This window comes from Enhydra lutris, unplaced genomic scaffold, assembly GCF_002288905.1.
Source record: "Enhydra lutris kenyoni isolate GAN:26980312 unplaced genomic scaffold, ASM228890v2 scaffoldscaffold77, whole genome shotgun sequence".
NCBI lineage: Eukaryota > Metazoa > Chordata > Mammalia > Carnivora > Mustelidae > Enhydra > Enhydra lutris.
The window spans coordinates 4,243,129-4,256,361 of NW_019154161.1; the positions used below are offsets into that span (position 1 = coordinate 4,243,129).

A 13,233-nucleotide genomic window follows, 5' to 3' on the forward strand; every position below is an offset into this window, starting at 1 on the left:
TAAATCCTAAAGCAAATCTTTATTTCTATCATTCCTTCTTAAAGAACCAAGGAAACGTAGAAAATATAAAAAAACACACAAACAGCTGCAATTCGGGGGGTAAAGAAGGACTGACAGAGCCCTCGAAAGCAATGGGCTCCAGGACGATCTGAGTTGCATCAGGGATGGGGGGTGGACGGGGCTCTGGTAAGACAGGCTCCTATGTCCTAGCTGGGGCCCTGATACCTCAGAATCCTCAGGAGGTGACACCCTGGAATCTGCCTTTTTAAAACAAGTCTTCCTGCTAATACTCACTTTGCAAGTGAATATTACCAGAGTTCCCTAATGCCCAAGGAACTCTGGTAACATTTCCTCTCTTCCAAAATCCAGGCTGAAACCCAACTAATCCTGAACTAAAACTCAAGAACAGCACACCAGAGACCACCTGTTGTTTTTCAGGATCTCAAACTCTGGAGGAAACACATTCCACTTGCCCTGTCTTTCCCTCTCTGGGGCACCTGTCTGCATGTGGAACGGCGGCTCCGCTAGTGTTTCACCCGACCCGGCCTCGTTCCCCACCTGGAGTCATGCTCTTCTCCGCATGACATCAGGCAGGAGTGAGTCCACGGAGGTGGCGAGAGGATCGCAAGCAACAAGGCATGCCTATCCCTGGCAGGCGTCTCCTGCCGAAGCTCAGAGGGCTGGCGATGCCGTGGCGGCCCCAGGACAGGGGGATGCGTCAGAGGGGGCGTACAGGTGACGCCAGCACGCAGTCCTCGATAGTGTGGAATGGAGACACCGGTTCCTAAGCCCCTTGCTGAGCAGCTGCTGGTGCATGGAAGTCACACATCTGGACAAGGTCATTGCTTGCGGGAAATGGTTTGTACTAGTCCAGTGGCCTCACTTTCCCCCCACCTGGAGCAGCCTTTGTCAGGGGGAGGGGACAGGGCGCACATGCGGTCAGGCTGCAGGTCAGTATCTCCAGGGTGGCCAAGTCTTGGGTTCACTTGGGGCCGAGGCACTCCACAATCCCACTGCCCTTCATGCCATCAAAAAAGAAGAAGTTGTTGTGAGGAGGGTCCCTCTGAGACAGGGCCTGGGAAGAAAAACAAGACGAGGGTTCAGCTCAGATGCTTTCAAAAAAAAGAAAAAGAAAAAAGAAAAAGCCCTCAAAAACCAGATCTTCTAGAACTTGGCAGCAGTCTTCAACAGAGGCTGGTTTTGCTCCCCAGGGGGTCACTGGCTACGTCTAAGCCACGACCGTGTCTAAGCCACGACCATGACTGCCACGTCTCTCTGCGCTGTCCCCGATCACTCGTGTGTCTCTGGACAGATCGTTTAGCCTCTCCGAACCTCATTTTCCCCGTGTGAAATGAAAACAGCACGTACTGTCCTTGGCATTAAGAGAGATGCTGCTCCTGAGCCATGTGAAACGACGCCCCACCCGGAGCAGCACCGGGCGAGCGGCAGGGGTAACTGCGCATGTCTGTCCGACTGAGGACGGTGGGGCCCCATCAGCTGCGGGACACACTGGAAGAGCCAGGCGCGGATCTTCCAGAAGGAGACATGCTGCCTGCCTTCGTCTGCACGACAGGCCGGGGCTGGGATCTAGAGAACCTTAGAGGTGCTATTTAGCCTGGAAATGGTGATTAACTTGTGGGGTTAACAGAAGCACAGGGCACTTTAAAGGTGCAGCTAGACCTCCTGAAATCACGTGCTGAATCATGTGTGTACATGTGTGTACTGGAGAAAGGACTCATGGGTGTCAGTGAGTTTTCTAAGAGGTTCTTAACTCAAAAAGGGCTGCCATTTAAAGACGAGGACGTTGCCCAAGCGCGCCGCTGGGCAGGATTCAAAGGCCTGTCATTCACGGGGCAGGACCGCTTCCACAAGGTTAGGAATGCACTCCAAACACCCTGAACTTCGCTTTGAATCGAGCACCAATCTCAACCTGTTCCTTCCTCTGTAAAACGGGAGCAATCACACCTCCTTCAAGTGTTATTCATCCATCCGTCCATGGAAAACTTCTAGAGCATCTCCTCTGTGCCCAGTATCCTAGCAGGTACTGAGGCTTCCAAGGCACGGTTAAGACAGAGGCCCACTTCTCTGGGCTCACATGCAAAAAGGCAAATCAACAGCACATGCCTGCTACAGTTTTTGGTGTACATGAGATGCGATCGAGCTTGTGATGTGTCTGGGACATGACAAATTCTCCAAAAGTGCAAGCTGCCATGACCACCAGGAGCCAGGGGTCCCTTACCACAATCTGAGGACCCCAAGCACCCAGCCAGGTGGAAGGGCCCAAGAGCCCGCAGTCGGAACTCCTAGATCCTAGAACTCAAGTTACAGGACATGACACAGTGGAAGCCAGTAGGGCCGCCACCCCCACCGTCCGCGCTATACGGCAGACTGGAGGCCTAGCGGGGACAGTGGGAGACAAAAGGAGGACTGACACCTAAGGAAGCATGACAGGACAGGGGATATGGATGGAGTATGTGGTGTTTGGAATGATGGAAGGAGGAAAACCAAGAGGATTCGGAGGGAAGGGAGTTACGTTTGCCCTCCGTGCCCTAGTTTACTTGTTACGGGTGGTCAGACGGTCCTCAGGAGAGGGGGAGGGTCCTGCGGCCTTCAGACTGTGGGACCCTGGTGCCAGCTGGCTGAAGGCTGAATCGTGTTCAGTAAGGGGCGGGGGTGGCGGGGACAAGACACCAGGCCATGGGGTGAACATGGGGCAAAAGGTAAAGTGCTTCCCAAGCAAGATGGGGGTAGGGGGAGATTCCAAACACACCCAGCAACCAAGAATGCAGAGTCCTCTGGCTGTCTGGGATAAACAGAAACAAGATGCGGGTAACAGCTGTCCCCAGCAGGCAGGAAGGAGGGGGCCGCATTAGAGGTTAGGACTGGGACGCAGGGAAGCCACCGCAAACAATGGGGTCAAGGCCAGCCGCCCTGACCCTTAATTTCCATCCCACGTGAAAATCGCAGGGAGCAGCTTCTTGGTGAGATGTACAATGTGAGGCTGAAGGCACAGAGATAGTGCCCAGGTCCATGCAGACAGCGCCTGAAGCACGAGGGCCGAACGGCAAAGGGCACAGGCCCAGAAACCAGACTGCCTGGGCTCAGATCCCGGCTCCGGCACTTGTCTGCACCTTTGCTCTCCCTTTATGTAGCGGGTGCTCACAGAAGTCCTACCTCAGAGGGCTCTTGTGAGGAAAACACAAGTGCATCCTTGTGAAGAATACAGGGTAGGCATTTCAGTAAGCACTGTTACTGTTTTTGTCACTGCAGGCTACAAAAATGAGTATGTTCCCTTATGACTCTCCCATCGTGGCGCTCCTTCCTCCTGAGTCTGTCCATAGGCGGCCTCAGAATCCTTCTCCACAGTCTCCTGAGCAGCCACAGCGGACTCCTCAGACTGGGCACAGGATTTTCACAGCAGTCTGAACTAAGCAGAAGGCATGAGCAAGGAAACAGGTGTGGCCATCGCATCCCTCTCTTCTTCTCTCTCCGAATCTCCCTTGGGCTCTAGTCCCTATTCCCTAGGACATAGAAAGCCGGATTTAGGGAGAGAATTTGGTCCAGAGAAAGGATCAGGAAACACAGAGAGAGAGAGAAAGAGAGAAAGAGAAAAGAGCCTTAGGGAAGGCAGGACTATCAAATTGAGTCAAATGTCTCCAGAGCAAATTTACTGACTTCGAGACAGAGTAGCGAGAGCTGGATCTCCAAAGTCCCCATGAACTCAAACACATCATACAAATGAGCGTGGAAAATCACTTAACTAGGCACGACTCTGCTCCATGAAAGAAAAGGACAACCCATCGTCGCAAATCTAACGAAGCAGTCGAGAACCTACGAAAGGCAGACTGAGTGTCTTTGGGCAAATATCAAAGCCCCAAAGAAAGTATCTGGGGACATGCTATAATTCTGACGACTAAAATGTTCCAGAAGAGATTCAAAAGGCCGGCCGTGCTCGTTACTGGTCACGTGAGCCCGAGTGAAATATTTTGCTTCTGAGAGGGACGAAGACACCAAACCCAATGCAGGCAGAGATCGCCCTCTCCGGAGCCTTGTGGGGCTGCTGGGACAGTGCACATGCCCCGCTGGTACTGGGTATCCCTTCTGAACTCACGCCCTGGCTGTGTGCATCAACGGGAGGGAGCTCTGATGCCGCGGTCGCGGACAGAGAAGAACCACATGAAGTAGGAGTTAAGAGTACAGGTTCTGGCACCCATCTCCAGGCCTCAGTGTCCCTGCCTTTAAATGGCGATCATGACAGTATCCGTTTCACAGAGCTGCGAGAAGCAGAACACATGGCACATCCCATAAGCACCACAGAGCTCATGACTATAGTCCGGGGAGAGTCTGCAGGCAGGACCGGAAGGACACCGTGCCCAGTTCTGGTACCGGCACAGAGTAGACGCGCGGAGATCACCTGCCGTATGCTCATCTGCACGGGCTGGACAGGACAGGACAAGGTGCAGAGGCGAAGAAGGTAAAAAGGCAGGGCACGAAATGAGAATGACTGGGGTCAGGTAAACCAGGCAGCCCTCTGAGGCGGCCGTGGGTTCTCCCAGTTGGCGCACGGACAAGGTCACGGTGGAGCAACGATCTTCGGCTCCAAAGGGTCTCTTTACCTTCACAATTTCCTGGGCCAAGATTCCTCCAACCACTGCACACACTGGGGCCATCTCGGAGAAGCAGTACCTAGAAGAGAAGACAAATGAACTGGAGCCCTGAGGAACAGGAAGGCTGGGAGGACATCTGACAAAGGTCGGTAGTGGGCTTGCCTGAATGGAAACACCTCCTACCAGGAGGAGTCAGTTCAGATGCCAATCCTAATGCTGGCACCGAGGCGTGAAAACGAAATCTGCTCCAGGAGGTAGCTGGGAAAGACCTCTGAACCTTGCGAGGCGGGCACGAATTGTTTCAGTTTTTTTTGTTTAAGTTACAATTTTTTTGTTTAAGTTAAAGGAAAGACTATATCTGTGCTTCCTAAAAATAAGGTCGAACAAATATCAGATGTTTCAGTGCCCCGGTCACATTCTCGCAATTCTCTTCTTACCCGCAATGGGCAGTGGGCTTCTATCTGCTATTCCCAGACAACTGTCAGGGAGAAGGCCTGTGTTAACATGCAGGAGGCATGGGAAATCTGGGGCCTGTAATGAAGCATGGGGGCACAAAGCCTCTGCTACTCACAGAGATACCAACCCTTGTGGGTTGGGATGGGGCATCCAGAGGACAAATCTAGCTAATACTGTCACCTGCCCCTCCAAATTACTGCTCCTGGGCAGGACAACCCACTTCCACCACCTCCCCAGAGGAAGTGAACTCTGCCAGTTCCCAGCACTGAACACAGAAGGTATTTTTTTTTTTTTAAAGATTTTATTTATTTATTTGACAGACAGAGATCACAAGGAGGCAGAGAGGCAGGCGGAGAGAGAGGGGGAAGCAGGCTCTCCACTGAGCAGAGAGCCCGATGTGGGGCTCGATCCCAGGACCCTGAGATCATGACCCGAGCCGAAGGCAGAGGCTTAACCCACTGAGCCACCCAGGCGCCCCAGAAGGTATTTTTTAAATGAGCAAAGTGGAACAGAGAGAAGTTAAAGGGAAAGCTTCCCTAAGGAACCCTACCACTGGAAGACACCTCCAATCTTCCCAGTGTGGTAAACACCCTTCTTAATTTTTAAAAGTGCACATATCTAAACATATATAATTTAAAACCCAAGTAATAATAATCATTATTCACTCTGCTCTGTACCCTACCGATGGATATTTAAGCTGCTCAACATTGCAAACATACATCTTTGGCATAGGTGTCCAATAATTCCTTTAAAAAAAAAAAGATTTATTTATTTGATACAGAGAGAGAGTGAGCAAACAAGCATAAGCATGTGGAGCTGCAGGCAGAGGGAGACGGAGAAGCAGGATCCCCACTGAGCAGGGAGCCTGATGCAGGGGTTCGATCCCAGCACCCTGGGAGTCAAAGGCAGACACTTAGCTGCCTGAGCCACCCAGGCGGCCCAGTGTCCAGTTAATGCTTTATGACATATTCCTAAATATAGAATTTTGGGGTCCTGACACATTGTGCCAAAATCCCCTCCAGAAAAGCTTTATCATTTCAACTCCCACCAACTGTGTGTAAAGCTGCCCATCTCCTCACACCCTGGCGGGACCAGCATTGCCATCTCTGCAATCATGGAAGTTAACTTTTCCTCTGGATTATCAAGTTCCTTGAGAGAACATAAAACTAATAGAGAACTATACCAAGGGCACCTGGGTGGCTCAGTCATTAAGCCCCTGCCTTTGGCTCAGGGTCCTGGGATCGACCACATCAGGCTCCCTGCTCAGCGGGAAGCCTGCTGCTCCCTCTTCCACTCCCCGTGCTTGTGTTCCCTCTCTCCCTGTGTCTCTGTCAAATAAACAAACAAAATCTTAAAAAGAGAGAGAGAGAGAGAGAACAAACTATACCAAAGAAAAACTGGTCACTCATAATCCTCCTACTTCAAAGATAATCAAATGTGGAAATATTTTTCCTTTAAAAAATATTCCTATATTCTGTGCAATCAGACTATACAATTTAACATTCTGCTTTTTTTCTCTCAAAAAGCATATCATCTCAACAAAATGCCAGGGAACCTAACCAGGAACATACAGAAAGGATTATACACTATAACTAAGTGGGATTTACAACCAGGAATGCAAAGTTGGTGTACTATCTGAAAAATCAATGCAGTATTGCCATATTACACAAATAAAGGGACCATAAACACATGATCATTTCAAGTGACAGAGGAGAAAAAAAAGCATTTGACAAAATCCAGCACCTCTTCATGATAAAAACACTCAACAAACCGGGAATAGAGGGAAATTCCTTCAACCCGATAAAGGGCATCCATGAAAAATCCACAGCTAACATTGTACTTAATGGTGAAAGACTGAAAGCTTTCTTCCTAAGATCAGGAATAAGACAAGGATGTCTGCTCTCACCACTTCTATCCGACATTGTACGAGGGGTTCCAGCCAAAGCAATCAAGGAAAAATAAACAAGACTGCCAGACTGGAAAGGAAGAAAATACATATTCACAGACAACACGATGTAGCATATAGAAAATACTAAGGAATCCACAGAAAAATTATTCTAACTATGAAATTTATTCAGCAAGGCTACAAGAGACAAGATCAATATACAAAAATTTAATTGTATTTCTATACATTAGAAACGAACATTCAGAAAATGAAATTAACACCTCCATTTACAATACCACCCAAAAGAATAAAATATTTAGGAATAATTTAACAATAGTTATGTAAAACTAATATCCTGTAGACTAAAAACATTGTTGAAAAAAACAAAAGATATAAATAAATGGAAAGATATTCCATGTTCATGGATCAGTACACTTAACACTGTTAAGGTGGCAATACTCCCCAAATATAATCTATATATTTGGCATAATCCCAACCAAAATTCTTGCTGCCTTATTTGTAGAAATGCAAATTTCTACATCCTAAAAATTCATTTGGGAATGCAAGAGACCCAGACTAGTCAAAAGAGTCTTGAGAAAGAACAAAGCTGAAGAAATCACATGTCCCAATTTTACAACTTATTACTACTACTACTGCTACTATTACAAATCAACAGCGGGGTGCCTGGGTGGCTCAGTGGGTTAAAGCCTCTGCCTTCGGCTCAGGTCATGATCTCAGGGTCCTGGGATTGAGCCCCGCGTCGGGCTCTCTGCTCTGCGAGGAGCCTGCTTCCCTCTCTCTCTGCCTGCCTCTCTGACTACTTGTGATCTCTCTCTGTCAAATAAATAAATAAAATCTTTAAAAACAAACAAACAAACAAAAAAACAAATCAACAGCAATCAAGACACTGTGGTACTTTTTTTTTTTTAAAGATTTATTTATTTATTTATTTGACGGGGAGAGAGAGAGAGAGCGAGAGATAGATCACAAGCAGGCAGAGAGGCAGGCAGAGAGAGGAGGGGGGAGCAGGCTCCCCGCCAAGCAGAGAGCCCAATGCAGGGCTCGATCCCAGGATCCTGGGATCATGACCCGAGCAGAAGGCAGAGTTTAACCCACTGAGCCACCCAGGAGCCCCTGGTCAACTGATTTTTGACAAGGGTGAAAAGACCATGAAGAAAGTCTTTAACAAATAGTACTGGACAATTGGGTCTCCACATGCAAAAGAATTAAGCTGAACCCCTACCTCACATCATGCACAAAAGCTGACTCAAAAATAGGGGCGCCTGGGTGGCTCAGTGGGTTAAAGCCTCTGCCTTCGGCTCAGGTCACGATCCCAGAGTCCTGGGATCGAGCCCCAGGTCAGGCTCTCTGCTCCGCAGGGAGCCTGCTTCCTTCTCTCTGCCTGCCTCTCTGCCTACTTGTGATCTCTGTCTGTCAAATAAATAAATAAAAATCTTAAAAAAAAAAAAAAGACTTATGGTGGGGCACCTGGGTGGCTCAGTGGGTTAAAGCCTCTGCCTTTGGCTCAGGTCATGATCCCAGGGTCCTGGGATTGAGCCCCGCATCGGGCTCTCTGCACAGCGGGGAGCCTGCTTCCTCCTCTCTCTCTCTCTGCCTGCCTCTCTGCCTACTTGTAATCTCTGTCAAATAAATAAGATCTTTTTAAAATTTTTTTTTAAAAAGTAACTTACAGGACCTTTTAAATGTAATAGCTAAAACTACAAATTAAGCAATAAGTCTTCATGGCCTTGGATTAGGCAATGGCTTCCTAAATACTATATTAGGAAAAACACATGTGAAAAAACAAAACAAAACAGAACAACTCCAGATACACTATAGTTCATAAAAATTAAAAACCTACGCTTCGAAGGATACTTTTCACATCAAAGAGAGTGAAAACAGAAGTCATGGAATAGGAGAAAAATTTTACAAATCATGTATCTGATGAACGACTTGTATTCAGACCCTACAGAGAACTTTTTTTTTTTTTTAAAGATTATTTATTTGAGAAAGACATAGAGCAAGAGTGACAGCAAGCATGAGCAGGAAGGAGAAGCAGAGGGAGAAGCAGACTCCCTGCTAAGCAGGGAGCCCAATGCGGGGCTTATCCCAGGACCCTGCAATCATGACCCAAGCCAAAGGCAGATGCCTGACTGAGCCACCCAGGCGCTCCTTTACAGAGAAGTCTTATGATTAACAACAAAAAGATAAACCAATTAAAAATGGACAAATGATATAGACATTTTGCTGAAGAACATATATAAACGGCCGGTAAGCACATGAAGAGAGGCTCTACACATCATTAGTTATTAAAAGAATGCAAATCAGGGGCGGCTGGGTGGCTCAGTGGGTTAAAGCCTCTGCCTTTGGCTCAGGTCCTGATCCCAGGGTCCTGGGATCAAGTCCCACATCGGGCTCTTTGCTCAGCGGGGAGCCTCCTTCCTCCTCTCTGTGCCTGCCTCTCTGCCTACTTGTGATCTCTGTCAAATAAATAAATAAAATCTTTAAAAAAAAAAAAGAATGCAAATCAAAACAAAGTGAAATACAATTTATTACTCACTAAGGTTAAATTAACAGACAATAACACTTGCTGGTAAGATGTGGAGACACTGGAAGCCACACAAAGTGCTGGTGGACTGGTAAAGTGGAAGACAGTCTGGCAGTTTCTCAAGACGTTAAACATAGAATTACCATATGAATCATCAATTCCACTCTTAGTTCTACACACCCAAGAGAAATAAAATCTTGTGCTCACACGAAAACATGTGAATGTTTATAGTGGCTTTAGTCTCTAATTGCCCCAAACTGGGAACAATGCAAATGCCCTTCATCTGGTGAACAAACTGGTACATCCATGTAGTGGACGACTGCTCAGCATAAGAAGAAATGAGCGATCCCCTCATACAACATGGATGAACTTCAAGTGAATTAAGCTAAGTGAAAGAAGCCAGACTCAAAAACTTACACATACTGAATGACTGCATTTTATGTTACACTACTGGATAAGGGAGAACTACAGGGATAGAGAACAGATCAGCTGCCTTGTTATCAACACACTACAAGGGAATTTTTTTTTTTTTTAAGATTTTTATGTATTTGACAGAGAGAGACACAGAGAGAGAGGGAACACAAGCAGAGGAGTGGGAGACGGAGAAGCAGGCTTCCTGCTGAGCAGGGAGCCTGATGCAGTGCTCAATCCCAGGACCCCGGGATCATGACCTGAGCCGAAGGCAAACGCCTAACAACTGAACCACCCAGGAGCCCCTGATTTCATGGAACTCTAAAAACAAAACAACCGACAACTATATGGTCAACTAATCTTTGACAAAGCAGGAAAGGATATCAAATGGAGAAAAGACAGTCTCTTAAGCAAATGGGTGTTGGGAAAATCAGACATCAACAGGCAGAAGAATGAAACTGGACCACTTTCTTTCTTTCTTTTAAAGATTTTATTTATTTGAGAGACATCCTGAGACAGAGTGAACACACGCAAGGGTGGGAAGAGCAGAGGGAGAGGGAGAAGCAGACCAGGGAGCCTGATGCGAGGCTGGATCCCAGGACCCCGGGATCATGACCTGAGCCGAAGGCAGACACTTAATGGACTGAGCCACCCAGACGCCCCTGGACCACGTTCTAACACCATACACAAAAATAAATTCAAAATGGATGAAGGACCATCAAAATCCTAGAGGAGAACATAGGCATAAACCTCACCGACCTCAGCCACAGTAATACTTGGGACTCCATCGAGATGAAAAGTTTCTGTGCAGTGAAGGGAACAACAAAACTAAAAGGAAACCTAGAGAATGGGAGGAGAGATTTGCAAATGACACATATGATAAAGGGTTAGTATCCAAAATCTATAAAGAATGTAACCAAACTCAACACCCCCAAAAAACAAAGAATCCACTTAAGAAATGGGCAGAAGAGGGACACCTGGGTGGCTCAGTCGGTTGAGCTGCTGCCTTCGGCTCAGGTCATGATCCCGGTGTCCTGGGTTCGAGTCCCACATGGGGCTCCTTGCTCGGCAGGGAGCCTGCTTCTCTCTCTCTCTGCCTCTCCCGCTGCTTGTGTGCTCTCCCTCTCTCTTTCTCTCTGACAAATAAACCAATAAAATCTTTAAAAAAAAAAAAAAAAAAAAAAAAGGAAATGGGCAGAAGACATGAATAGACACTTTTCCAAAGACATCCACATGGCTACCGGACACATGAAAAGATGCTCCACATCACTCATCAGTAGGGAAATACAAATCAAAACCACGATGAGATACCACCTCACACCTGTCAGAATGGCTAAAATTAACAACAGAAGCAACAACAGGTGTTGGTGAGGATGTGAAGAAAGGGGAAGCCCTCTTGCCCTGTTGGTGGGAATGCAAACTGGTGCAGCCACTCTGGAGAGAGTTTAGAGGTTCCTCAAAACGTTGAAAATAGAAATGACCTATGATCTAGCAACTGCACTACTAGGTATTTCCCCAAAGGACACAAGAATACAGATTTGAAGGGGGACATGCCCCCCGATGCTTATAGCAGCATTATTGACAATGTCAAACTATGGAGGCCCAAGTGTCCATCAACTGATGATGGGTATTAAGAGGATGTGGTGCGCGCTCGTGGGCGCGCACACACACACGCAGGAATATTATTTGGCCATCAAAAAGAATGCATTCTTCCACACGCAATGACGTGGACGGAGCTAGAGTGTATTCTGCTAAGTGAAGTAAGTCAGCCAGAGAAAGACAAATACCATATGATCTCATTTATATGTGGAATTTAAGAAAGAAAACAGACAAACATATGGAAGGGGGAAAAGAAAAGAAAAAAAAAGAGAAGGAAACAAGCCATAAGTGACTTTTTTTTTTTTTAAAGAGTTTTTATTTACTTGAGAGAGAGAGAGAGAGAGCAAGAGAGCACAAGCAAGGGGAGAGGGAGAAGCAGACCCCCCACAACCCCACCACCGCTGAGCTGGGATCCTGATATGGGGCTCGATCCCAGGACCCTGGGATCATGACCTGATCTGTGGCAGAAGCCCAACCATCTGAGCTACCCAGGCGCCCCACCATAAGTGACTCTTAACGATAGAGAACAAACGGAGGAGACGAGTGGGGGATGAGCTAGATGGGTGATGGGTATTAAAGAGAGCAGCTGGAATGAGCACTGCATGTTATATGTCAGTGACGTATCACTGAATTCTACTCCAGGAACTAACAGTGCACTATATGTTAACTAACAAAATTTACATAAATAAAAATTTTTAAAAAAATTCTTTAAAAATTCAACAAAAGAAATAACCCAATTGAAAAAAAAAAAACAACAACCCTGGGACATCTGGGTGGGTTGGTTGGTTAACTGTCTGCCTTTGGCTCAGGTCATGATCCCAGGGTCTGGGGATCGAGTCCCACATCAGGCTCTTCACTCTGCAGGGAGCCTGCTTCTCCCTCTGCCTCTCCACTCTACTCATTCCCTTAAATAAATAAAATCTTTTTTTTTTTTTTTAAGATTTTATTTATTTATTTGACAGAGATCTCAAGTAGATGGAGAGGCAGGCAGAGAGAGAGAGAGAGAGGAGGAAGCAGGCTCCTCACTGAGCAGGAAGCCTGGCGCAAGACTTGAATCCAGGATCTTGGGACCATTACCTGAGCCAAAGGCAGACGCTTAACCAACTGAGCCACTCAGGTGCCTCTGTATGTAAGTTTTTTTTTAAAAGATTTTATGTCATCTCTTATGTATGGATGGATTGATGTCACCTCTACACAGAGGATGTCTACCTCCAACGCAGCTCAAATTCACAAGATGAAGAGTCGCAGGCTCTTCCAACTGAGCCAGTCAGGTACCCTGCTATGTATGATTAAACAAACAAACAAAACCACCAAAAATACAAACAAACAAAACCCCTATTGACAAAAAAAAAAAAAAAAAAAAAACCACTAAGGAAACAAATCTAAATAATAAAAATTAAACAAGATAAAACAAGCACCAACTGAAGAAACAATCACATGAATCCAGAATACAGGACATTCTACAATTTAACTGGCCCAGACTTTAAAAAAAAAAAAAAATAAATAAATAAAGTGGTCAATTGTTCTAGATTGGGAGTTGGAAAATGTTCTCTGTAAAGTAATTGACAGTAAATTTTTTTGGCTTTATACGCCATATGGTCCCTGTTTAAACTCTTTAAGTCTGCTGTTAAAGAGTTGTAAAGGGGCACCTGGGTGGCTCAGTGGGTTAAAGCCTCTGCCTTCAGCTCAGGTCATGATCCCAGGGTCCTGGGATCGAGTCCCGCATC

The 13,233-nt window shown here is 46.7% G+C and overlaps 1 protein-coding gene across 2 annotated transcripts in view; it reads right to left on the minus strand.

Annotated features, from left to right (window-relative positions):
• LOC111160800 (SUMO1 activating enzyme subunit 1) overlaps positions 1–13,233 on the minus strand; it is an 83,898-nt gene continuing 70,665 nt past the window's right edge. Inside the window, exons 8-9 of one of the 2 annotated variants that reach the window (XM_022524152.1) lie at positions 4,617–4,686; positions 1–1,075 (exon numbers count right to left, since the gene is read on the minus strand). In XM_022524152.1, coding sequence (XP_022379860.1) covers positions 983–1,075; positions 4,617–4,686 — 163 coding nt within the window. In that variant the 3' untranslated portion in view covers positions 1–982. The remainder of the gene's footprint in view (positions 1,076–4,616; positions 4,687–13,233) is intronic. The other variant, XM_022524153.1, reaches the window with a different exon arrangement.